This window comes from Hippopotamus amphibius, chromosome 1, assembly GCF_030028045.1.
Source record: "Hippopotamus amphibius kiboko isolate mHipAmp2 chromosome 1, mHipAmp2.hap2, whole genome shotgun sequence".
In the NCBI taxonomy this organism is placed as follows: domain Eukaryota; kingdom Metazoa; phylum Chordata; class Mammalia; order Artiodactyla; family Hippopotamidae; genus Hippopotamus; species Hippopotamus amphibius.
Window position 1 is genome coordinate 150,941,181 of NC_080186.1, and position 26,764 is coordinate 150,967,944.

Here is a 26,764-nt window from a genome sequence, read left to right on the forward strand (position 1 = left end):
GCAAAATGATTCAGTAGTACATATACATGTACTTATTCTTTTTCAAATCCTTTTCCCATTTAGGTTGTTATAGAATATTGAGTAGAGTTCCCTGTGCTATACAGTAGGTCCTTGTTGGTTATCTATTTTATACATAGTACTGTGTGTATGTCAATCCCAAACTCCTAATTTATGCCTCTCCCCAAACCTTCCCCCCTGGAAACCACCATAAATTTGTTTTCTAAGTCTGTGAGTCTGTTTCTGTTTTGTAAATAAGTTCATTTGTATCATTTTTTTTTTTTAGATTCTGCATATAAGTGATATCATATGATATTTGCCTTTCTCTCTCTGACTTACTTCACTTGAAGACCAGTGTTGGGCACTATGGCAGGCTAGAACCCTAGTAAAAGACAACGCCCACAGTGATTGAGAGCCAGCTATGCGCCGGCCACTGCTCTAGACACTTGGAGCACTGCAGCAACTAAGACACGTGAAGCCCCTGTTCTCATGGAGCATCTGTCTAGGAGGGGTGACAAATAGCTCCTGATCGTGACAAATGCCAGGAAGGAAACAAAAGGTGCTGGACCATGCCTGTGAGAGAGCGGGTCAGGGAGGGCCTCTCTTAGGAGGTGACATTAGAACAGAGATCTGAAGGGTGAAAAAACCCCAGGTAGGCAAAATCAGATGGAAGAAAGTAGCCGGCGATGGCAAGAGCAAGTGCAAAGATGCGGGGGTAGGAATAATGTTTTGGTTGTTGAGGAAATGAAAGGAAGCCAGCATGGCTGGAGTGCAGTAAAAAGGGAGGACAGTCGCAGGAGGAGAGGATGGCCAAGGAGGCAGAGGCCATATTGTTTAGGAGTTTATGAGAGTGTTCTCTGCCTTCTCTCCTTCCGTGTTATTCAAACCCAATTCATGCTTCGAGAGCCACCTCTTCCAGGAAGGCTTCTCCGCTTGCTCCAAGTCAGAGATCCTGCCACTCTGAACGCCTGGGGATAAACCTCAGCCTGTACCACTCACGCGAGTGGGTGGATGCCTAAGGCATGCCCTCTTAGCAAGAGTCAAAGCTCCTTGGGGACAAGGATCAGACATTAATTCCTATACCTCTCATAAATATTCATACCCTCATCAATAGTCTCATAAACATTCAACCAAGACCTGTTACACCGAGAAGTTCACACAGCATAAGAGTGAACCAAGCCGAATGTAGAATCAGCCTGCCTACCTCACTTCTGGCCAGGCGATCTTGAGCAAGGAACTCAGCCTCTTTGCGCCTTTATTTCCTGATTAGTAAAACAGGCATAATGACGACATCTACGAAAATTCTAAGTCCTCAGTAAATCTTGGCCATTGTTACCTCTGTGATTGTAATCAATATCATCAATCAATCACCTTCTCTGTTCTATACTGATGACATAGGTCCCCCAGCTAGAAAGCTAACCCCTCCTGTGTTTATTGGTGGCGCAGCTAGAGTTGGAGTGGTTATTTTTAGACCATATCCCGAATTGTCAGCAGTGACGCCATCAACGGCAGCTTCTTTAGTCTGTACAGAGGCGAGTCCTGGCCTTGCCTTTGCCACAGATACAACCCCCTCCAATGGCTCTGCCCTCCTCAGCACTGCCTAATGTTAGGGAGGCTCGTCTAACGGTCACTGGTCATACAGTCCCGACACTTGGGCCTGGCTCAGCTCCTGGGATCCCTTGGGTGATACCCTGCCCCCTCCAGGCCTCAGTTCCCCTCTGAACAAGGAGGAGGATGTTCTAGGTGATTCCTGCTGGCCCTTCCAGCCCCGGCGCGCCACTTGTCAGGCTGTTCAGGCAACAGCTCCAGAACCCATGTGGCAGGCGGGGCTGGGGAGGCGGGTCAGGACGGCCCACCGCAAAGAGAGGAAGAAAGAAATGGAAGACAGAGACAGCTTTGGCTGTGGGGAGAGGGGAGGGGGAGGGGTGGGAAGGAGGAGACACAGGAGGAGGAGGAGGGACTGAGGGGTGGAGGGGGAGACAGACCCAGCCCAGAGCTCAGAGTGGTTTCCTGTTGCCAGCTCTAAACCCCTCGCATTCCTGCAGACCTTCAGACCGCCCGGAGCGCTCGCCTGCTGCCTGCCTGCCTGCCACTGAGGTAGGCACGACCCCTGCCCTGCCTGTCCCTTCTCTAGTCCCATAGCCCCTGCACCCTGGTTCACTCCTCCACGTTGTGTACAAGGGAGGGAAGCTGTGCTGGGAGGTCTCCTGGATCCTGGACGGAGATGTGCATCCTCTTCGGGCTCCATCATTGTTCCCCTTAAGGGACCACAGACTTGCAGCCTGTTGCTTTTTAGCATAACTTGGTCTCCCTTTTAGGTCTGCAGAAAATAATCAGGCTGTCTTTGAGGGAGTATTTTCTCTCTGTCTCTCTCTTTGTCCGTCTCTGATTTCAGAGGCAGCCTTTACAAACGTGGCAGCCTCTTCCTTTCCTGGGAATCTGATCTGGGCACAGCTGCAAGAGGGACCGGTGGACAGCCAGAGCCTGCCCTGCTTCCCATGCCAGGAGAAGAAACTTCCTAGACTTGATTCTTGGTCAGGGGCTCTGTTTTCCAAAAGGGACTTTACCTGAATGATAAATTGACCTCTGGAAGGCAAAGGGGGAGTCTTCACCTTTAATCAGCACTTCTGGGAAGGCTCCTGTTTCCCTGGAATTTCTCCCCTCTCAAACCCCCTCCACCAACACACAGACACACACACACACACACACACACACACACAGATCCCGGTGCCATTCAGCCTGAAATAGCACTATCAGACACTCAGTCTTGGGTTAGGCATTGTTCCCATCCTGGGCTCCCTGGGGTGTAAACCCAGGAAATCGCCAGCAGTAGCCCTCCATGTATCTAGATCTGAAGACCCCGGACGTCTGATCTGGTCCAGCCGAGGCACTGCGTATGATGGGAGGCTGGCGGGGCGGGGTGGGAGTGGGGGCTGTTTGGGGAAGTGATGCTGTAAAGAGTGGAAGGGAGAAGGCAAAATGGAGAGGCTTCCAGGGCAACCTTCTCACACCTTGCTACGAGAAGCTCAAACTCTACACCAGGCTGGTGTTAGGTCTTCTTCAGGTAAACCCCTTCCAGTCTCTGGCTCCACTGGCTGGTTGAGAAGTGGACTTCCTGAGTCCCTAAGGACACCAAGAGAAAAGGGGGCACTGGGGGAGTCATGTCTTCCAGGAAGCCCAGTCTGCCCCAAAAGGAACAGAGAAGCACACATTTTCCTCCAGAAAATTCTAAGTCTATGCAGAACACACAAAGTGTTTTCTCTGGGGTTAAATTTCTCTACGCCCCAAGTGCTGATAGTAGGGTGAGAAGCACATTAGAAGCAAGGTGGCAGACTGAAAGCACACGTTTTACGTGTAATCTTAGGTAAGTGTCTCCTCGGGACTTAGTCTCCCTGTCTGTAAAGTAAGAGGGGTGGACTTGATCGATGGTCTTTGCATTGCCCTACGTCCTCTGAAACTTTTAAAGGAAGGTCTCTTAAACCAGGATCCACGGACTAGCTTTTGAATAGGCTTCAAGACACCTGCAAGCCCCTTAAAATTGGGTATATAGTAGTGTGTGTGTGTCTGTGTGTCTATGTGTCTGTGCTCATGTGAGAGACAGAGAGAGAGAGGCAGAGAGAGAGAGAGAGACAGCAGCAGTGTATAAGAGGGTGTTCACAGCCTTCAGTCTTAAGATATTCTCAAATGGATGCTGCCCCTCCAGGTAGCTGGAGCGCATGACGTGGAAGATGGAGCGGGTGGGGACTGGAAGCAAAGGTATATTTTCAGGAGGATGAAAAACTTTGAAATGCGAGTGGTTGGGGGAAGAGAGAGTTAACTCACAGCCATCAGCTGCCACATCGACAAAGCCTGGAGCAGAGGGAGGGAGGGAGGGGAGGAAGTGGGGGTGCCTGGAGAAGGAATCAACTTTTGAAACTTTCTCCAAGTCCCACCCACCAAACGCTCTTCTTTGCTATGACTCATTCCAGGAGGAATGCGAGTTGCCATGGTAACCCTTTTTTCAGGGTCTCTGCCTGCTGGCTGGGAGGGGACTCTAGAAACACTTGGAACATGCGTTCCATGAATGTCCCCCACGCCACTCCATCCCCAAACACCAGGACAGCAAACTCTAAGTCCTGCCCTTCTGATTTCCCGGGACCCCAGGGCAAGCTGTGGGGCTGTGATATGCTTCCCACTTCCCGGACAGGCTACTTGAAGACCTGAGTTTTAATTCCACCTCTGCCTCAAAGGTGCCATTTGACCTTGAACTAATGGCTTTTCCTTACTGAGCCCCAGGTTCCTCCTTGATTAAAAAGCAATAACAGCACCACCTCAAAGGGATGTTGTGTGGACAAAATGGGGTGATGCACAGTGAAACATTTGCTAGCCTGTGGCCCTCCCACCTAATAAGAGGGGTTTTAGAACTGATACATTTATGGCATCTGAAGAGTTGGTGAAATCATTCCCAGCTTTTTTGCCTGGCAGCTTCATCATCTTGGGGTTTGGATATAACTCCCCTTTACTAAAAGTGCTGACAGGCACATTTAAACAAAATAAATATTGTTCAAATTCTTCTGATTTGGGCATCTTCTTGAGCATTCCCCAAGAGTGTCGTACTCGCCCAGTGTGGAAAGAGCATTGGTCAAGGCAATGGCAGAAGTGGCTCCTAATTCGCAATGAGTGACATTTGGAAAGACACTTCCCCTCTCCAGACCTCAGTTTCCCAATCTTTTAAATGGGGAATCTAACCTAGATGGTCTCCAGGTGCCCTTCCAGCTCTGAAGTCCTGTGAACCTAAATGCCAGGAGCCGCTTTCAGTAGAGGGAAGAGTTGGGCTACATCTTTAACACGTCCTGGCCCCCTAGTTGACAAGGAAACAAGAGAGGAGGGGTTGGGCATCTTGGGTTGCATAACAGACCTGCTAAAATCTTTATCCATCTGTAGAGACTTGTCAACCAATAGCGTGGCTGGAGTTTGCTATTCACAAGAGCAGTTTTCCGTGCTGAAAATAAGCTATAAATAGAAAAGGCTGGTGGAGGAAAGGAAAGAGCTGAGGATGTGAGGTAAACAGGAAAATCTTTGATTTTTGAGGTTATTTAGATAGGTAGCTATGTGTACAGAGATAAACAGGGACAGACACGAACCCAAAAGGATGCCAAATATATAAACATGGATTTCACCAACAGGCACCCACTGGCACAGCTAAAAATAAATGTCTCAATACATAAGCAGACACAGGTCACGCACTCACAGCTCTCCCTAAACAATACCTTGACTCACAGACAAGTCCCAGGTGTCCATCTTGATGCACATGTAAACTCTGACCCTCACCGATACAGGCTGAAACCGACAGATGCCGAGTCAGGTAGACATGCACGAGTCGCATACCCAGCTTCACACAGAGGTCCTCGGGTCCATAGGTCACTTACACAGAGACATGACTGCCATTTGTAGCCACACACAGATGTGCACAGCCAGACCTAACTACAGGTCGTGGCAGGGAAACAGATGCCTGACCACCTGCTATATATTACAAACAGAATTGAGACTCAGGAAGGGAGAATAACTCACTCAAGGCCACATAGCAAACTGAAGAATGAGCCACACTTTCAGATGTCTGGAAACATCCAGATGTTCATCTTGCTCTTTTTGTTTGTTTCATCTGAGCAGTTTGGCATCCTCCTGACACTCCTCCCTCTAGAGGCAATGAGCCCCGTGGATAGTAAGTGATGAGCAGTCCTTCCCTCTCTCCTGTGCTGCCTGCTGTGGCCTAACCCATGACTTTGTCATTAGGGCAGCAGGACGTGGCTAAGAGGTGGCTGCTCTTTTGCTACCTGTTGGCTCCCTCCGAAACCTCATTCAAAGGAGGAAAGGGAAGGCTGGAACTGAGCTTTCAGCCAACCCTGGGGATTAATGAAGCTACCTTTTCTCTGCAGCACACAGCCTGGGTCCTGACTCCCACCCTGAACTCAGGGACAGCTGGGCTGTGCAGGCCCAGGGCCAGCAACCAGTGACTTGACAGAATTATTTAGAAAAACAGCCTCCTTCTCACACAGGAGATGTCTTAGACAGGAAGTTAACTCTGCCCTCACTCATCACGCTATACAGCTGGATGTCTATAGGGAAAATACAAATGGAAATAGCAACTGTCCCCAGAGCTGGGTTCCTTCAGAAACTTGGTATTAACCCATCTCATCTACGGATCCTTCTGGGCCATCCTGTGTTAGTTATAGCCTTGGGATCCCCATTGAGCAGATGAAAAAATAAACAAAAACCCAACCATCTGGATGTTTCTGAACATCTGGAAGTTTCGCTCAGATACCAGCTTGCCATATGATCTCGAGTGAATTATTTTCCCTTTCTGATACTCAGTTTCCCTCTCTCTAAAATCAGAAGCGTGGCAAAAAGGTTTCCCATGGCTTGACAACGCCAATCCATTGGTAGCAGCTGACAGAAGAACTGTGTTCAGGATTTGAATGCCACTCTGGGCTTCAGGGGAAAAGGTCATGTGATTGATTAGTAATGTCTGCCACATGCACAGGAGGCGCAGATGGAGGCATATATGCCACAGATTTGCTATCTTTGGGATATGACAGCCTGGACACGTTGATGTTATTTCTCATCCCCTTCATTTGTGGTCATCCAGATGCAGCAGTGGCCTCTAGGGGGAGCCAAGGAGGAGAGCCTGAACTCCACCCTGGGGCCTTCTCCTAACCACGGTGAAACGTGGCATCTTAGATGTGTTTATGGAACCTCAGTTAGACTGATTCTAGTCTCATACACTGGGGCTACTTCTGAGTTGCCTCTGAACGTTTTCAAAGCTAGGCTTGAACATCCGTAATACCCTAAAAGTTTCCCTTAACTTCTTCCTTTCCAGCAAGAAATATTAGAAGTGGAAGCAGGGAGTCAAGGTGCAAGTCGGGAAAGGTGGTACTCTGAAAGGCTTCTGCCTCAGCTGACTCAGAACATCAGGACTGAAAGGAAACTTAGGGACCACCTGGCCCCAGGGTCTTCAATCTCTGTTCATAAAAGAACCTGGAGGTGTTCCAAGGCATCTCAGGGGGTGTCCGAGTATATAGGATTTCCAGCCCCATCTCAACACTGCTTTCACCTGCTTTTGTTTTTTTAAAATTTCAAGCTGATTCATTGAGTAGGTAATAGTACATTCATATGTTCAAAAAATGCAAAAGGCTCTTCTTAGCTGTTTCAAATTTGGACTTCTGCAGAAGACTTCATTGAGAAAAAGGGCTCCCTGGCTTGTATGATTTTGAACACCACTGATCTAAAACAACCCCCTCATTGTGCAGACGAGTGGCACTAGGTGAGGTCCAGAGAGTAGAGGAGCCTACCCTAATCTGCATGGTGAGCTGGGAGCAACATTGCCAAGACTCGATCCCAGGACTCCTGACTTCCGCATCACCTCCCAGCTGCTGCGACTGCTCCCCGGGGTGTGAGTGCCCGTGTGGCCACACTGGCCGCCATGGTGCCTCTCTGGCCTGGCTCAGTCTTCCTTCTGAGTCTCGGCTCCCTGGGGGCCTGGCTCACTCATGAGTTCCTTTATTAGCTTCTAGACTTGTTTTCCTCTCTTTGGGCTTGTTTACCAGGAACGTGTGTTTTTGGAACCCTTGTTTGAAAGCCAAACAGTGGAAGCAAGATGCCTGGTTTGCGTCAGCAGCCCAACTGAGAGGGCTGCCTGGGGCCCGGCTTCGTCACTGTGCCTGGTGGGGGCTAGGCTGGTGTGCCCGAGACCAAGAGGAGCAATGTCTCCTTTGTTCCACCCCAACACCTGTCTCTCCGGGCCACAGACAAAGAGCTGGGATCCTTGCCCTGGATTTTCAAAGGGGATGGAGATTCTGGGGTCTTTGGATTTTAAGATACTCTTCCAATCCTAACCTCTTGTATTCTCTTGGGCAAATCACCCATGAGCCTTTCAAGGTAGGTGTGCTATTTTCATTTTACGGATGGAGAAATAAATTGAGGCCCAGAGAGGGAAAGTCAGTTTCTGAAGTTCACACAACTGCTACGTGGCAGAGCTAGGATTTGAACCTGTATATTCTGTTTCCAGAGCCCCTGGGCTTACCTTTCTGCCATACTGCCTCTGTAAAAGTTGATAACCACTCTGTCTAAATATGGTAGCATATGGCTACATAGATTTAAATTAATTAAAATGAAATACATCGGCACTAGCAACATTTCAAGCGTTCAATAACCACTGGTGGTGGTCAGTGGCTACCATATTGGACAATGCTGATATAGAATATTTTCATCATCTCCAGAAGTTCTATTAGACTGCTTTGCTCCATAAACTCTTCTACTCAAATCAAATTTGATGATTGCATCTCGGATTCTGTGCTTCATGTCCTTAGGGGTCTATGCTTCCAAGACCCACAGTCTAAAATGTTACGATTCTGAGATTTCCCCCAGTTCTGACATTCAGAACTTTTCAGTGTCCAGCGAGAGCCCAAAGGAGGCCCTTCATGTTTTGAGGGAGATGAACTGGGGGGGCTGGCTGTACTTTTCCATCCCCGGAGTCTTTCTAAAGAGGGAGAAGTGACCTCAGCTTCAGGTCCTGCTGGCAGCCAAGGACGGGTTTTCAGCCGTCTCCAGAGCAAATAAAGGCAGAAGGAAGGGACTGGATGTACGGTACAGGAGGCAGGGGCAGTGGTGGGGTGGGAGTGAGCGGCGTCTGCCTCTGATGACCACTGAGCCAAGGGAAACACACCTCCTGCTCCCCTCCTCCTCCTCCGCTCACCACCCCACACCCATTTTCTTCCCTGTACCGCAGGCCAGTTCAGAGCCCAACTGGGCCCCCTTCAGGTGAGCACCTAGGTGGGGAGCTGCGGCCCAGGGAAACAGCATGTGAGGCGTAGGGCATGCCAGTGTCGGAAGGGGGCAGCCTGGGTCCTCATTCAGCCCTCCCACTCGCTCCCTGGGGCTCTGGGCAGGTTTTCTCCCCCTCCAGGCCTCAGCCTTCTCTCTTGTACTATAAGGCAGAAGGACATGCCTTCAACCCCCAGTGGGATGCCACATGATGAAGACACTTTGAAAAGGATAAACACAGGTATCATGACAAACTAAAGAGATACAAAGCAAGGAATTTTCATTTACTACTGCTCATTTATACCAAGGCGTTTATAATTTTATCAGGCATGCCAGGCACAGGTTTGCCTCTGCGTTCTGACTTTGCTGGGGTTACTGATGCACCCCCTTAGCTTTGCAGGATGGGCGCCTGGCCTCTTCGGCCAGTGATGGTTTAGAGACCCTCCAAGAGGGAGCTCACAGGTATGCAGGGAGTATGGTCGCACATCCGAGAACAGGTCCATGCTCCCCTTCCCTCCCATCGCATCCCATCATTTGGAGGGAGAGGGTTCTGGGACTGGTGAGGCAGCACTGGGCACTGGACAAAACCCCAAATTTGGAAAACAACTCCTCCTCCGAGATTTTGTGCCCTTATCTCAACTCTCACTTTCCACTTCTCTCCCCTACCCCTACCCCAGTCTCTGAGCAGGACCCCTATGAGGCCCAACCCAACCCCATGAGAAGGGAGTTTTTGTCAGCATGACTTTCACCCTTTCAACTCCAGACTCCTCCTCAGGAAAGCAGGACTCAGAGCCCTCCCACGCCTGTCTGCCAGCCAGTGTGTCAGAGGCTCCAAGGGGACAGAGTACTATACACGAGGCCTTTAGAAACTAAAAAGGTCTAGAATTATTTTTCTCTACCAGCGGCAGCACCAAGGATGGGGGTGGCAGAGAGGGTCAGTGCCACGGGAAAGCACACAGGTGGTGAGGCAGGGCAGATGGAAGAGCTGACCCACAAACCTCTCCCTGGTCAAAGAGGAGGAGGAGTTTCTCTGCTCAGGTGAAGGACACAGACTCTGGGGATGTCAGTCTTCCTGGCTCTCCAACCTGAAGCTTATTGCATTCCTAAATCCTAGCTGGACTGTTTCTCTAACAGTATGACTTCTCTGTCATTAGAGCCCAAACAAGGTGACTTTTTTGTTCCTGCTACAAGTCTCACTCTGACCCTTCAACTTCAAACAATCTCAGACAAGCCCGTCATTCACGCTTTCTCTCCTGTTCCCTTCGTCCAAAGCCGCATGCGGGAGTTGTTTTGCTTGTGTCTTCCAAATGGGGAAGTAAGAAGGGAGATTTTCCCACCTGTTGGCTTGCCGGGAGAGGGGAGAGGACAAGCAAACAACTGTGTGAGGGGAGGAACATTCCCAAAACCGCCTGCAAGGGGAAGACTGGACGCCTCTGCGAGTTGGGGACGTTGTGAAACAAAGCCAAGCTCCTAGGTTGATTTCTTTAAATTTATGTTGGTTTTATTTCTTGTACACTCCAAGAAATAGTGAGGTTTAGTGTCTATTTCAATCCACTAAAGAACCATTATGAAATCTGTCCTTCCCTTGCCTGTTTCTGCTACCCAAATACCATAATCCAAGTGAAGATGGGGGATACCAGAGAAGAGGATGTGTGCCTAGACCAGCAGGTGCTGTGACAGTTTAAGGGCATCTTAAGGGCCCAGGCTACCACCTCAATGTTTGCCTAGTCTAACCCTTTCAATTAATGGAAGGGGGAACCAAGGTCTAGAGAGAAGGAAGGATTGAACTGATACACCAAGTTAGTACTGAGAAAGAACCAGAATCCCTGGCATTTAGTTCCAAGCCAAGTGTTTCTTCTGTGATGCCAGGGTACCTCCCACCAAGGTGCTTGGTCAGTTGAGAAGTCCTGGAAGGAACTAGGGATGATGGGCCCAATAGGGAAGTTTTGGGGAACAAAGGAGAGAAGATATGGTTGTTGCTCACCTTGACTAAAAGCTTCTGGGGGGCAGAGGGAGCATGCTTGCTCTGTGTGGCCACGGAAGGATGACCAGAGTAGACCAAGAGATGCTTGAGGGAGGCAAATTGAACAGTATACGGAAGAACTTTCTAAAGCCATTTGGAAGTGGAAGTCCATTGAGTTAGAACAAGAAACAAAGTGTCCCCATCACAGTTCCTCAGTTAGGGAGAGTATTTTGGCAGTGAACCATCAGAGGAGATTCTGCTCCAAGATGCCTTCCAGTGATGAGATTGTTAGGGTCGAGAGCTCAGCATCTAAAGGAAGGTCTCAGCAGCGACCAGGGCGGGAGAATTTTTCTAGATCTCAGCTAACATCCTTTAACTGTGAAGGGGAAAGAGAAGGTGACACGCAACATACGTAAGCATCTGGATCGTTTCCACACAGGATCCAGAGAAACGCCATCCCTCGTGGGTGAAATGGAGGAAAGTATAGCCGCAAGTTTCCACCCGCCACACTCGAAAACTATTGTTCTTTGTTTTAGAATGTAGATCTCATTGTCTCAAATTGGTAAGGGGTTTCTGCCTATTAACTTCTCTTATGAGAGATGGGAGATGGGCAGGAAGGAGAAAGCAGAGGAGGAGGAGGAGGAGGAGGGTGGGGGGCGGGGGAAGGGGAGGGAAAGGAGGAGAAGGAGGGGAAAAGAGTTTGGGGTATAGGAAGAAAAGAATCCTAGAAGATCAGGGATTGAAAGGCCCTTAAACATGATCTGGTTCAGTATTGCCCAGACTTGACTAATGAGCCAATCACCTCTGTCGAATCACTTCTTAAAAAGTTAAATAGATGTATTGAGAAAGGAGACTTAAGATCGCTACCATAAATGGAAAAAATCTGTGTACCTTTGTCATAAATAGAAGGAAACTCTAAAACTAAACACAAAGGAGACAAAACAACTTTATTGAATTCCAGCTGGATGTAGTTTCCTGTGGAGGCTCTGAGCCAGATGCCTGCTCTCTGTTCAAAAGGGATGAGTGTTGAGTTAAAGACATGTTAGCACCAAACTGAGACTTTCTCGTATAACCAGGATTGAAAGAGAACCAAGTAGAAGCACTTTCTCCTGTGCCCTTCACTATGGTTTAACACAGAGGATCTAAAATTACCTTGCATACAACAGGAATTCAGCTTCAGAAGGAACACTCCATCAAGAATCCTCCCCCTTGGGGAATTCCCTGGTGGTCCAGGGGTTAAGACTCTGAGCTTCCACTGCAGGGGACTCAGGTTCGATCCCTGGTCTGGGAACTAAGATCCCACATGCTGCACAGCTGAAAAAAAAAAAAGGAAAAAAAAGAAACCTCCCTCTCACTGAACTCCCCATCTCTCTCCTTCCCACAGGGTTCCCAGCACCATGAGGGCCTGGATCTTCTTCCTCCTTTGCCTGGCTGGGAGGGCCTTGGCAGCCCCTGTAAGTACCTAAAGGTCACATCTGCTTGGTCTTACCTCGCACCACCAGCTCAGGGCATTGAATCTGCCAGCCCTGAATGCTCAGAGGGGACAGAGACTTCCCCATCTTGAGTTAACTGTCTTATTTCTTTTTAAGATTTTTTTTTTTCTTAAACTAATAAGCTCAGAAGAAAAAGTGAATGAGGACCATTGGGTGGAGATTCCAGAAAAGAGAGATTTCCATATAACGCGAAGATGCACTTTTTAGCAATCAGAGCTTCCCAGAAAGGGACTAGAATTGCTTTAGAAGTGACCTGTTTGTCATATGAGGAATTCTAGCAGAGTGGAGGATGACGGTGGGGATGAGGGTAGAAGGGATTCAAGACACAGAGTGAGAGCTGGGTTAGTTTCCGAATTGGTAAGGACTATCTGGTTGCAAGCAACAGACTCCAGTCTGACTAAATTAGGAGGGAAAAGGACATAGGGGTAGATTATAAAATCCAAGGCCTTGGTGAGAACTAGAATAGGGCAGCTCTGGGATCTGGGAGGTAAGATCTAATGGACAGTAATGGAGGGGTTGCCACGTTTGAATGTCTCTACTCCGACCATTTTCACACCTGGAGAAAACGTGCCAAGAAGATTAAAAAAATTCAAGGAGGGCCCATCTAGTTAAGCTTGGGTCCTGGGCCTGCTTCTTGGCCAAGGGAGTGTGAGGCACCTTGACTGACAGGCCCTCCAAGAACCGCGTGGAGGGGGCCAGTAGTTGCCATCCGAGGCCACACTGGAAGTCATTACCAGGAGGCAGAGGAAGAAGCATGACGTGGGCAAAGAACAGTTTCTTTCACCTGTGATTCCCTCACCCTCTCCTCGTTAGAAGGGGTGATAATGATAGACGCCGGCAATGGTGATCAGGCAGGGAGATGCTGGCAAAAGATCTGACAACTTGGCATCACTTTCAGAAGAAGCCCCAGCCAGCCAGTCACCTCAGAGTTATATGCTGTCTTGCTTCTTCTAACTGCAAGTTGACTCCAAGAGGGAATCACCAAACAACAATGATACCGATGATGGTATCATGCTGGTGGGGAAGATAGTGACATCTGTCACAATTCAGTGTTCATCCCCTCTGGGTCTCAATCTTCCCATTGGTAAAATGAAGGGAGTTGGTCTGCATTAGTGGTTTTCAGACTTCATGGGAGTCTACGCAGTGGAAATGCTTTTTCCAGGCCAAATCTTAGGTAGACACTCCAGATATAAACATAAAGCGAGGTGCTCCAGAGCCCCATAGGGCCCCCGTGTTTGGTTTCTCCTGTGCCCTCATCGCCACCCACTGCAGTCCCTGAAGCACAGCCTTGGGGGTCTCCAAGAGCTGCTCTCCTAGCTCCCCAGCTTTAGAGGTCCAGACCGAGGCACTTCAGCAGTGAAGCTGGCCTTGGCCCTGACCTCTCCAAACCCCATTTTCACTTCCCAACAGCAACAGGAAGCCCTGCCTGATGAGACAGAGGTGGTGGAGGAAACCGTGGCTGAGGTATCCGAGGTAGGTGGGTAGGGACCCCAGACCCCCGGCCCCTCTTTGCCCACCTGTGCTCCCTGGGGAAGCCAGACAGGGGCTGTGGGTCTCCTGCTGGAACGGGCGCGGCACAGATGTAAGTCCTGTGTATCCCCCAATCCTGACACACCTGAATGCTCCCCAGACCCTCTATGGAACCTTACAGCTGGGGGCTATGATTTTGAAATTTTGTTACCTTTTTAAGCTGTGGGACGTTTTTCACCGACGATCACCCACGGTCTCCCCATATGTCAAACAGATGAGAGGGAATCTGCGCTGGTGCGGCGGGAAGGGTGGAGAGCTTGGCACCCCCTCTTGCCCTGACTCCCCTGGTGGCCTCGGAGGCATCTCCAGAGGGCTCTGGGGCCCCACGGGCACCACGGGTCCATAAGAGTCAATCACAGTTCTGGACCTGGCAGTTGTGTTCTCTGTGACCTGGGCCCAGCACCCTTCTCCAGCTTGTCTCTCCCCACCCCCTTGTGGGTACCTGAGGCTCGAGGCAAGCCCCTTCCAGCCTTTGCCTCTTTCTTCCAGGTCTGGGATGGGGTGGGGCCATTTGACGTATTCTTTTCCCTCCACCCCAGGTACCTGTGGGAGCCAACCCCGTCCAGGTGGAAGTAGGAGAATTTGATGAAGGTGCCGAGGGAGCCGAGGAGGAGGTGGTGGCGGAAAGTAGGTCCCTTCCCCGTGTCTTGTCACATCCCGCCTTTGCCCTCTGCCGCCTGGGCCAGAAGCATGGGCCCAGCCTGCGTGAGGTTCCTTCCCAAGGAAATGCAGGTTGGGGTCCTCCCTGCAGGATGACCTGTGGAGGAGAAACTGCCTGACTGAAAGGTTGGGAATATTTTCTGGAATCTGGAAAGATCTATTTATAACCAGGCCGTGAGTGTCAGGAAGGGAAGTTCTCAAGCTGGAAATGGCCTTCTCCCGTTATAGCGCTTTACTCTAATTCCAAAGTTGGGTTTCAGTTCCCCACTGAGATCCCCAGTCCCATCTGGTCACTCAGTGGCCCCAGAAGCTTTCACACCCGTGAGCTTATTTGATGTCCACACAGCCATGAGGATATAAGGCCTGGAAACCTGACACAACCCACATAAGGCTACCCATGGAGTTAGTGCCGGAGCAAGGGCGTGACCCAGGGCCTCTGGCGCCCACCCACAGTGCCAGCATCCCCGTCCCACACAGCGGAGACGCACCGTACCCCGGGGCTGACAGCACGGACGCTGCAGGCAGAGCAACCACGGTTTGCCTCGGAACTTGCCCACCCCTTCTGCGGTGCCCTCCGACAGCCCGAGGTGCTTCCCTGAGCCCAGCTTCCTCATGTCTTATGGGAAAGGGGGACGATGGTAGGTCCTCGCCCCAGCGCTGTCAGAGGACTATGAGAGAAAGCAGAAGCGCCCTTGGCCCAGGGCCTGGCAGAGCAGGCATCCAACAAAGGATGACTCCGATACCGCAGTCAGGCACCAGGAGGAAAAGGCGAGAGGAGCTCACATCCTGAGGGCACGGAGCATTTGCTGGAGCAGAGGGGTGTCCACTGAGTCATGTCCCTTCCCCCTCCGCGTGCCTCATCCGGTGTTTACCCGACACGGGCAGGCTCTATTGTTCCGTGTGGGCCTTGGGGCTCGGCTCCCTTTTCCGCTGCAGCCACTCAAGTCTGTTTTGTTGGGCCTCACAGCTCCCTGGCTGCGTGCCAACAGCCGACTTTCCACGTCATTCTAGAAAGTCTATACTAGAATCCCGAAATGCCTCGCGATGATTGATCAGCCAACAGCTGAGGACACGATGGCTGCTTTAATCTTTGGGGAAGCTATACGGCATCTGGCGCTTCTGGGTCCCGGACGGAGCCCCCAGCTCCCCAAGTGTGGCTGGCCCTGACCTCAGACTGAATCTTTCCTCCCTAGACTGAGCCAGCTGCTCCCCTACATGCCGACTGTGGGGTTCAGCAGAAGAGAAGGGAGGACGCAGGGCTGCTCAAAGCCCGAGTCGCGGCCACAGCTGAGGACTTCTGTCCAAGGATCTGTGTGGGTGGGGTTGGGGTGGATGTGCTAGCCGGGGTGAGGCTAACCGTGTGCGCTTGCGCTCTACCAGACCCCTGCCAGAACCACCACTGCAAACACGGCAAGGTGTGTGAGCTGGACGAGAACAACAGCCCCATGTGCGTGTGCCAGGACCCCACCAGCTGCCCTGCCCCCATCGGCGAGTTTGAGAAGGTGAGGCCTGAGGGGCAGGGCAGGGTGGGGTCTGGGCCCTCAGAACACAGAGCATCTGCCCAGAACTCCTCTGGCTTGGGGGTCCCACGGGGCAGCTCCCGTGTCAGGTCTAGTCACAGCAAGGAAATGAGTCAGAGGGGAGGCTCTGCCTGTCACTGGGCTCTCCAGCAACCAGCAAGAATTTACTCAACGCCGTCAGGTTCCATCTCCACTCAGCTCAGAAGGGAATAAATACATCAACAACCTCAGGCACCAAGATAGGGGCTTAACATATGGGGGCACCGTAGCCAAGCATCAGGTCCAAAAAAGGTGGGTCAGACTAAAGGCTGACATCAAACTCCATCTCCACCACTTACTAGTGCGGGATCTTAGCTATGTTCCTGAACCTCTCCAAGTTTTCTCACCTCTAACAATGGGACAGAAATAGACTTTACCTCATAGGGCTATTATGGGGTTTTGTCAGGTAATGTCTGGCACTTAGTAAGTACTTAATATGTGCTATTTAAAAAAAATCTTTCAAAGCTGTCCATTCAGCCCCCAATAGGACTCATCCATCCATCCAAGTAAATATTGAGCCCCCAGGCCTGTCAACCATGGTGCTAGTGGTGACCTGGCTCAGAGCAGCCAACTGAGAACCAGCATCATTCCCACAGGCCCCCACCTGGCTTCTCCATCGTCAATCTCTCCCAAGAACAACTTATCCTCTGGCTTCCAAATTTTAGCATCTTTGTCAACTCTTCCCTCCACCTCACCCTGTCACCCCCATCCCACTGGCCATCAGTGGCCATCAGTTCTCGCTCGGCAGGGATACAGACGCAGTAAGTATGCGCGGGATGTCCGACGCAAGCCTCCCCTCCTCCCAACACAGCCACTTACTCTGCCACCGCCCCTGTTCAGCCCATGGCATCTCGGCTCAGCTGGCCCCACGTGCAGAGATTTGCTAGGAGGACCAACATAACTTGGCATACGGTTGTACGCAGCGCTAAGATGTAAGGATACGTAGCTGGATGAAAAGGGAAAAAGACACAGGCAGAGTGTGGAGGAATCCATGCACGATCTTGCTTACTCCCCGCCTTCCACGAGGGGTCTCACAAAACCCACTCTTTCCCCAGCTATAGTGATGAGCTGTAGCCACACGTGAGCAAGGTTTCTGCCCAGGGAAGCCCATTAGAGACTCAGCACCCAACGTTTAATTGAGGGGTGGTCACACAGACATCCTCTCCCTAGCATGCACCCAAATTCCAGATGCCGAGCAGGAAAACAGACGTTCAGCATGAACCATGTTGTTTGTAGGAGCAATCTAGGCACAGTGAGCCGCTTCCATCATTGCGGACAGTTTTCTAACAGTGCAGGGAACTGCTACCAGCCACATCCCAGACGCCAGCCAAGGGCCAACAACATAAGCAGGCCTTTCTAAGGATAACAATTCCAGGCCTGCTGCACACTCTGCCCTTTTCCACACACCCTGCCCTTTTCCACACACCCTGCCCTTTTCCGCCCATCCCCACCTTTAATTCATCCTTTCCATATCTCCCAGGTTTGCTTCCCCATATCCCAGCCTTGATTCAGTTGTACCGCTGCTCAGAGACCAGCAGTGGCTCTCAACACGGGCTGAACATTGGCCTGGGAGCCCAAACAGTGGCTTCTTGTCTGGGTGCCACCATTAACTCACTGGATGACCCTAGGCTAATCACGTTCCTTGTCTGGCCCTCAATGTCCCCATCTCTGAAATGGGCAAGGATGGCAGTACCAGCGAAGGGCTTTGGGAATGAGAGTGAGGTGCTCTATGCTTTGCCGACAGGTGTGCAGCAATGACAACAAGACCTTCGACTCTTCCTGCCACTTCTTTGCCACCAAGTGCACACTGGAGGGCACCAAGAAGGGTCACAAACTCCACCTGGACTACATCGGGCCTTGTAAATGTGAGTCTCTTCTTGGGCCCTGCCGAGCCTCCCCTCTCAGGGAAAAGGCATTAAACTGGGACTGATGCCACCCCTGTGCTGTGTGATCTTGGGCAAATCTATTCCCCTCTCTGAGCCTCAGGGTCCCCAGTTATAAAATGAGATGATTATCTATGAGTAGGTGTCTGCATTCAGGACATGTCCAGGGAAGGACTGAGCAGTTGTGGGAGCACAAGATCAGGGAGGATTTCTGGAGCCTCTCACTAGCATCCAAAACAGCTCATTTCTCTTCTGTAATGATGAGGAAGTTCTTCTATAGGGCTAACCACAATCTTTCCTGCTTCAACACTGTGAAGCAAAAATGATGTTCTACCTAGGCCTGTGAAGTGTTTTAAAAATACTTGACTTTGAATGCTTTAAAATTGGGGCAAGTTGTCAGTTCCCCTTAGGCCCTGTTACTCAACATTGTCATATCCTTGGCCCTTTTTCTCCATTACATTCCTATCTGCCCGCATAAGACATATGATTAACCACCTTCTTCTGGAACCCTGGGAGCCAGGTGTTTGGGGGAAGGGCTAACAGGGTGTTGTCTGGCCTTTTGTTAGTGATCCCAGGTGTGGACTCAGCTGGCCCAGCCTTCTGCTTCAGCGGGGCTGCCTCCCTGTCATCTGAAACACCCGAGGCCGCCTCCGCTCCCCTCCCAGCCAATACCCCCATGGTGTGTCTGGTACCTTCCGGCACCAGATGACACTGGGGAGAGCCACTCACCTGCCTCAGGTGTGCAGAGTGCAGAAAGGTGGAGCAGGGGGAACCAGGTTCTCCTGTGGTCAGCCCCGCTCTCCCAGTTATGAGGCCTAGGGCATGAAATGAGAGGGCATAGGCCTGGAGAAGGAGGGCAGGGGGAGGAATGCTGGTAGGAATTCTTGGGCAGTGAGACTGACACGTGTGCCGAGTGGCTCACTCCAACTCCTAGCATTTCCATCTCAGATGCTCTCTTCCACTCCCCAGCTGCTGGTGAAGAAGGCCATGGTCCTAACCACAGAGGGGGCTTTCCATAGGTCCAAGGATGAGGGAAGGATGGACCCCTAGGCCCCCAGGCGCCAACACACCCTGGTGCTGGATGAGGCTCTGACAATGTGGCCTTAAGTAAGCCCCTTCTCTCCACACTGACCGCTAATAAGTCCAACAAGAGGGTGGATTTGGATGAAATCTCCAGGTCTGACATGCTGGGATCCTAAGTTCTGAAGACCATGAAGGAATTCTATCACTAAGAATGTTCTGGTGATTAAGCATACCTGAACTCCCACCCCAGCTCAGCGGGGCCTGTGGGTGGATGTTATTCCTCAGTCTCCTAGCTTCAAACACCTCTCAAGAGCCAACATCCTCATCATGGGTACTGGCCTCTGTTTTCAGGGCCCAACACCCAGAAAAATGCAGGAGCCATTGGAGCAAACAACTTCCCTCCACAAATCAGATCAAGGCCAAGGGAACAGCAGACACACCTTTGCACTTGTCTATTTGCAGAGTATCCTTCCCCCCACGCAATCTACTTTGTTCAAAAGGTGTGAAGAAGCTGTGGCCCAGAGAGGCTGAGCCATGTGCCAAGGTCACTGACTGACGCGGCTGCAGGAGGCGGGTGTAGGGTGAAGGGCAGGGGGAGTCAGGGTCTGTGCTGACCACCCTTGTGTGTTGGACCCTAGACATCCCTCCCTGCCTGGACTCCGAGCTGACCGAATTCCCCCTGCGCATGCGGGACTGGCTCAAGAACGTCCTGGTCACGCTGTACGAGAGGGACGAGGACAACAACCTTCTGACCGAGAAGCAGAAGCTGCGAGTAAGTGGTCTCTTTTCATCCTGTCCCAGGGCACCTGAGCCGGACCCCATCCGGCCTCAGGCTGGCTGAGACCCACAGTCCCATTCCTAGATCCAGGCCCCAAAGTGTAAGCCCACATTCCTACTCTGACGAGTGCCTTTATTCTGGGCACTAGGACACAAACTCTTCCTTTCTGCCTTTGAAGGCTCCTAGAGCACACTCATATCTTAAAGCCTCTGAGAAGTCCTGTAACAAAAAGACTTGCTCACTTTGTTTAGCTCCACATTAAATAAGAGACATAAACAACTCTATTCCTTTTTTCCTTCTGAGTCTGTGGATCTTAAACTTTAATGAACATATCAAGCACTAGGAGTACTGATAAAATGCAGCTTCCTGGGCCCCACAGGCCCACTGAATCAGTGACTCTGTGAAGCAAGGCCCAGGAAGCTGCATTTGAACACACTCCCCATTCATTTCGATGTGGCAGCTCTCTGGAGAGCCCTTTGAAATGGCCCCAGGCCTCCACTCTTGGGGATGAGATGCTGATACCCATCTATGCCACTTCTGTCCCTCATTTTTTAAAAATTAATTTATTTTTAAATTTTTATTTATTGGTTGTGTTGGTTCTTTGTTACTGCATGCAGGCTTTCTCTAGTTGCAGTGAGCAGGGGCTACTCTTCATTGTGGTGTGCAGGCTTTCTCAGCACAGTGGCTTCTCTTACTGTAGAGCACGGGCTCTAGACATGTGGGCTTCAGTAGTTGCAGCACGTGGGCTCAGTAGTTGTGGCACACGGGCTTAGTTGCTCTGCGGCATGTGGGATCTGCCTGGACCAGGGCTCGAACCCATGTGCCCTGCATTGGCAGGCAGATTCTTAACCACTGTGCCACCAGGGAAGCCCCTGTCCCTCATTTTGAACCTTGGCCTTGGCTGGTCTCTGCCAGCTCTGGCCTCCTGTCAGAGGGGGAGGGGCCTTGACTGGCTCAGACAGCCTCCCTGGACCCTTTGTCACACAGCATCTCTGCTCCCGCAGGTGAAGAAGATCCACGAGAATGAGAAGCGCCTGGAAGCCGGAGACCACCCTGTGGAGCTGCTGGCCCGGGACTTTGAGAAGAACTACAACATGTACATCTTCCCTGTGCACTGGCAGTTTGGGCAGCTGGACCAGCATCCCATTGATGGGTAAGACCTCAGGCCCTCAGGATCAAGGGCGCTGCTCTGGCTTGGCCCTGGAGTGGACAGTCACAGGTCAGGGCTGCTATTTGCACTAGACATGGACAGAAGATCTCCCAGTGGCCTCTGCTGCTCCCAGCCCTGGAGCTCACAGTTTGCCCAAGGGCTGTGGCAGGAAGGGACAGGTGTAGGAGAAAGGATGTGGAAAGCCATGAGACACCCCCTCCTGCCAGAAGAGGCAGAAGCCATTGGAACTGAAAACCCCTCCTTAACCCCGTGAGTGCAGGCCTTGGGTATCTATTCAGAGGGAGAGCGAGCTACGAAGGAGTGCCAGACTCCATGGGGTGGCAGAGCCTGTGCACTCACAGTCCTTCAGCAAGGCCCTGAGACCCCAGCACCAACAGGGCACACTGGCCCTGGAAGTTCTTAAGACACTCACAAAGCCAGTCGCATCCCCATGGCAAGCCCTTGGTTTGATCACTCTCGCCCTTTGTCAAAATGAATTAGGAAGTGCTGTGTAACTGCCCTGCAGGATAGGCAGGGAGTGGTCAGTAAACAAACACTTACTGAGTGTCACTTACACGCCCCGCATGGTTCTAGGCAGGGATTTAACAGTAATCCGAACTGACATGGCCCTTGCCCCCATGGAGCTGGGACTCTGGGTGATGATCAGTTTCTTACAATCAAAGGAAAAAGTAAAGTTGGCTTCCAGAAGATGCAGGTGGTGGCTAGCGTATCTGCAGCTGAGCAGGGGTGGTCACCCTCAGCACCGTCTCCTGGCCTTCTTTTGCTGTGTGTTCCTGGAGCAGCACAAAAGGAAGGCCATCCTGCTCGCATGCTGTGCCCAGGGATGCTCCGCTTCAGGAAGCTCATCCTCCCTCCTGGTCCAGCCCCTGTGCCTAGAGCCTGTCCACCCTGTGGCTGATCCTGGGTGGCTGGGGTCTCCTGAGCACTGGGAAACTCCCTGCTGCTTCTCTCCCAGGCTCTTTCCGTGGCTGGGATCCATCTGAGTCACAATGTGGAGGGGAGGGCAAAAGTCAGGGGGACATCTGGAGCTCAGGCTAAGCAAGGAAGGGGCCAGGAGGGAGGCTTCTGGATGGGGCTGCAAGGATTGTACATCTGGGAAAGCTCTCCAGCCTGGGTCAGTGCATCCGTCCTCCCCCTCTCCTTGTCCCAGAGCTACGTGGTGACCTCACCCGAGTCCCTGCCCCTCTCTGGGGCTCAGTTTTCTCACTGGTATACAGTGAAGGCGCGGGGGGTTTCAGTTCAAACACTGTGTGATTCATTCCATGGGTTGGGTCGGGCAGGAGGGCCTGGGGGTCAGAGAGAAAACTGGAGTTGCATTGCACCCCTTGGGGAAGAGTGTTTTGAGGACCACTAATTGCGGGCTCTGGGGAACAAGGAAAAAAAAAATCATACATGTGCTCTGGAGTCCAGGCCAGCTGGAAGGTCAGGAACGGAGGACAGTGGGGGAGAAATCAGAAGGCCTCCCTCTCGCACATGACACAGTACACAAACGATAAAGTTCTAGTGACCCTCCTGCCAATTCCAGTCCTTTCCCACGCTCCTCCCCAGGAGTCAGCACTCTCACTCTCTTTTTTTTTTTTTGGCCATGCAGCTTGTGGGATCTTAGTTCCCTGACCAGGGATCGAACCTGGCCTCTTGGCAGTGAAAGCAAGGAGTCTTAACCTCTGGACCACCAAGAAATTCCCTCCCTCCCAACCCTTTTTTTCTTAGCATGTTCTTCATTTTGAGCATCTCTTTTTAGCCTCTTTCTGTGCATTTGCAGTGTCTACAGAAAACATGAGTTGTTGTTTCATACCAGATTTGATCTACCAAGAGCAGAAATGCTGAATATTTTCATTTTAAGTTTCTGTGCCCTCAACTCTTTGCCAGTTAGGAAACAACTAAATGCACCAAGAGACCTGTGTTATGAACCTACGGACCTCAGAACTGAAAGGGCCCTTAGACATTATGGTCAACTCCTTCCCCTTGGATGGAGAGGGAAACTGAGGCTCAGGGTGGGGCAGTGCTGTGCTCTCAGTCCCACAGTAGGTCCGTGGCAGAGCTGGGGGTAGACCCAGGACCCTGGCTTCCCATCCTGCATTGAACATCCTTTCCTTTGGCCCTGGGGAGATAGGTCCCTCCCCATGTCTCCTCATGCAGGGGTGTGGGGCTTTCTCATGCCTCAGGCTCTGCCTGCCTCATCCCCTGCAGGTACCTGTCTCACACCGAGCTGGCCCCACTGCGTGCGCCCCTCATCCCCATGGAGCACTGCACCACTCGCTTTTTCGAGACCTGTGACCTGGACCACGACAAGTACATCGCCCTGGACGAGTGGGCCGGCTGCTTCGGCATCAAGGAGCGTGAGTGTCTGAGCACAGGGGCCGCCGTCCTCTCCCTCCCTTCTCGCTGCTCGCTGCCGTCTGTGTGTCTGTCCTCTCTGTCCATCTCTGCTCTCTGTGCCTCATTAACTCGTGTCTGCTCTTCCTGCCTGGGTGGGCCTCACTCTCTCAGGTGACGTCCTGATCCTTCTCCGTCCATCCATCCAGCTGTCTCTTTCTCTCTCCCTTCCTCAAGAATCAGCACTCACTCTGTGTCTAGCACCACTTTGGGAACTGGCAGGTACCTAGAGAAGAAACAGGGAGTGTAACTTGGCAGCGTGTGTAAGTGACAAGGACCGGCCAGGGACAGGAAGACCAAAGTTCTCAGTCACAGACTCCCTGGGTGACCTCGGGCTGGTCACCTGGTCCCTGGTCCCGCAGATGGGTGGGACCTGCTGACTCCTAGGGAAGCACATCTTCATCAACACCGACCTCCAAGTCTAATTCTGCTCCTTCTTGCTTTACAGAGGACATCGACAAGGATCTCGTGATCTAAATCCACGTCTCCTCCTGCAGAACCAGATTCTCTCTCTTTGACCTTCCCCCTCCTGTTTTCCCCAATGTCTAAAATGTTTGGATGGTTTGTCGTTCTGCCTGGGGTCAAGGTGCTAATATAGATTTAAATGAATACATTAACGGTGCTAAACCTGGAAATTTTAACCCAAGTCACGACATTCTTAGCTGTAACTCAGCTGTCACGGCCTCTTGCTTACCCACTAACGGTCCCATTTTTCTCTTGCCATCTGCACCTCTGCCCATTGTCTTCGTGGCACATGGGTGGAAAATCTGATCTGCTCAAGTCTGCCTTCATCATGTTGCATCTTCAGATTTTCTACTTTTCTGTTTGAAACTAATACTCACTGAGTCAGACTTTGTGTTACTTTTATTTCAGGGTATTGGCTGCCCGGGGGTCATCCCTGTGCGGCCTGAAGGAGAGCAAAGGGAAGTAACAGACACGTGACACTGGCGAGGGTGCTTCTGGGGCTAGAGGGTCAGTGGTGGGAGAAACCTGCAGTTCCCATCAGCCAGAATCGCAGATAACAAATCTTGTGTGCCCGGGGCTGTAACTGAGAGAAAGAATCCGAGGCTATGCTGTGGAAATATAGGAACTCCCACATAAACCCAGTTCCTCAGCATTATCCCCCCTCACTTTTCTGTGCCATTTCTTGTTGCGTTAGGCTGTTTGTTCAAACTTTTCAGAGCCGTAGATCATCAGTTCTCTGGAATCCACCATACCTCTGGGGGGTGGATCACCACATTGGACAGGGCTGCTGCCCTCCGAACTACCTTTGGGAGATGCAGGACTGGGAGGCTGTTTCAGCCAGAAAGGCCAAAATCAAGAGTGAAGTGCAGAACGTTGTAAAATAGAAAAAGTGCAGTTGGTGAATCGGTTTTGTTTGGTTTGGTTTTGTTTGGTTTTTCTTTTTTCACATCTGGATGGCTGTCATGAGGGACGTTTCCTTTAGTTTCTAGCATGTTCCTCCTCTTCTCCCCCTCCCCTCTCTTTCTTTCTATTAATCAAAAGAAACTTCAAAGTCAATGGGATGGTCGGATCTCACAGGCTGAGAACTCGTTCACCTCCAAGCATTTCATGAAAAAGCTGCTTCTTATTAATCATGCAAACTCTTGCCATGATGTGAAGAGTTTGACAAATCTTTCAAAATAAAAAGTACTGACTTAGAAACTGCCTTCCTGAGTGATTTTGCATGTGTCTTAGTGACCTCATTTCCTGGACACACAGACACATAGACACACGTTCCACACACGACTGCACAAATGCAAAGCTTTGCAAACATACTATTATACTCTTGTACACAAGTGCACACACACACACAGGCTTACTTATACACAGGGACTGCATGGTGCTTATAAGCACAGATTTAGCTTACTTTTAATTTTATGACCTGGGGGTCATAATTTTATGACTTTTTCATGACTACTTCATCATCACAGCACCAGGCTAAGCAACCCTCTCCTTTCATTAACCATTTATTCATTTGTCCACCCGTTCAATAAATGTTTATGATGTACCTACTCTGGACAGATCCCATTCCAGGTGCTACAGACACAATTGTGGCAAAGCAAAGCATCTGTTCTTCTGGAACTTAATGGATTAAAAAAATGTACAACTAAATATAAGTTACAAGATGTGATAGGTGCACTGAAGGAAGAGTATAAGAAACCAGGAGTGGGTCTTCCCTGGTGGTGCAGTGGTTAAGAATCCACCGGCCAATGCAGGTTTGATCCCCTGTCCGGGAAGATCCCACATGCCACAGAGCACCACAGCTACTGAGCCTGTGCTCTAGAGCCCGCATGCCACAAGTACTGAGCCCATGTGCCGCAACTACTGAAGCCTGTGCACCTAGAGCCCGTGCTCTGCAACAAGAAAAGCGACCTCACTAAGAAGCCCGTGCACTGCAACGAAGAGCAGTCCCCACTCACCACAACTAGAGAAAGCCCGTGCACAGCAACAAAGACCCAACGCAGCCAAAAAAAAAGAAACCAGGAGTGTGTGTCACAGGACACAGCATCATTCTAGAATGGCACTGTCCCATACGTTAGCCACTACCCGTGCATGGCTATTGAGATTTACATTTAAATTAATTAAAATTAAAAATTCAGTCCCTCAGTCAGTCTAGAAACTTTTCAAGTGCTTAATAGCAATATGTGGCTGGATCTACCTGTTCAGTGGTTACCCTACTGAACAGGTAGATCCAGAATATTTTCATCAACACAGAATGTTCTATTGGACAAGGCTATTCTAGGGCATCCGAGAGAAAACGTGAGCTGAGTCACAGAGGGCGAGAAGGAATGAAGTTTGGAGGTAGGGGAAAGGGCACTCCAGGCAGGGGTACAGCACACGCAGAGCTCTGGAGGGGATGGGGAGCACGCTGAGTCCCACGCCAGGGTGGCTCGTGTGCAAGATGAGGGCTCATACTGAATGAAGCTGAGCAGGCGGGCAGAGGCCAGACCCTGCTGTCTGGCAGGCATATGGAGTTTGGATTTTATTCTTTTGTTTGCAACGGGAAATCACTGGAGGGTTTTAAACCAAAGAAAGAGAGAGACAAGATTAGACTGGCTTTAAAAAGAACACTCTGGTTCTGGAAAGATAACGGCACCGTAAGTTCACAGAGCACTTTTCAAAGCTCATGTGTGCCCACCACGCCGGTGTGATATTTCAGGCTGGTGTTCTGAAGCTCCCCTTCGAGACAGAGAAACAGTTCCAGGAAGTGTACTCCGCTGCAATGGACCAGAGAGCTAGGTCTTCAGGTGCGAAGCCTACAGTTGGTTTATTCCTCTCTTATGTTAAATATGGACATAATACGAACTCACTAAGGAAATCATAAAACTCATAAACTTTTATTCTGGTGTTCTGTTTTCACACAATGGGAAGAGAAGACTGGCCAGTTCAGTTCTGGCCATTTGAGGAATGCAAGTCCAGCACTGGTCTCATAATCTCTAGGAATCCAGGCAGAGACTGATAGGGTAAATTTCGGTATCAGCTCCTTCATTCATTCAGTGACGTTTACCAGATGCCTGCAGTATGCTAG

At 50.8% G+C, this 26,764-nt stretch overlaps 1 protein-coding gene across 1 annotated transcript; it reads left to right on the forward strand.

Moving 5' to 3' along the window:
• The first annotated feature begins 1,949 nt into the window (after window positions 1-1,949).
• Window positions 1,950-24,897, forward strand: SPARC (secreted protein acidic and cysteine rich). The gene is made up of 10 exons (XM_057730583.1): window positions 1,950-2,094; window positions 12,144-12,213; window positions 13,663-13,725; window positions 14,322-14,409; window positions 15,823-15,944; window positions 17,746-17,866; window positions 19,546-19,679; window positions 20,690-20,838; window positions 23,047-23,195; window positions 23,681-24,897. The coding sequence occupies exons 2-10, from the start codon at window positions 12,157-12,159 to the stop codon at window positions 23,707-23,709; spliced, it is 912 nt and encodes a 303-aa protein (XP_057586566.1). The 5' UTR covers window positions 1,950-2,094; window positions 12,144-12,156; the 3' UTR covers window positions 23,710-24,897.
• The last annotated feature ends 1,867 nt before the right edge of the window (window positions 24,898-26,764 follow it).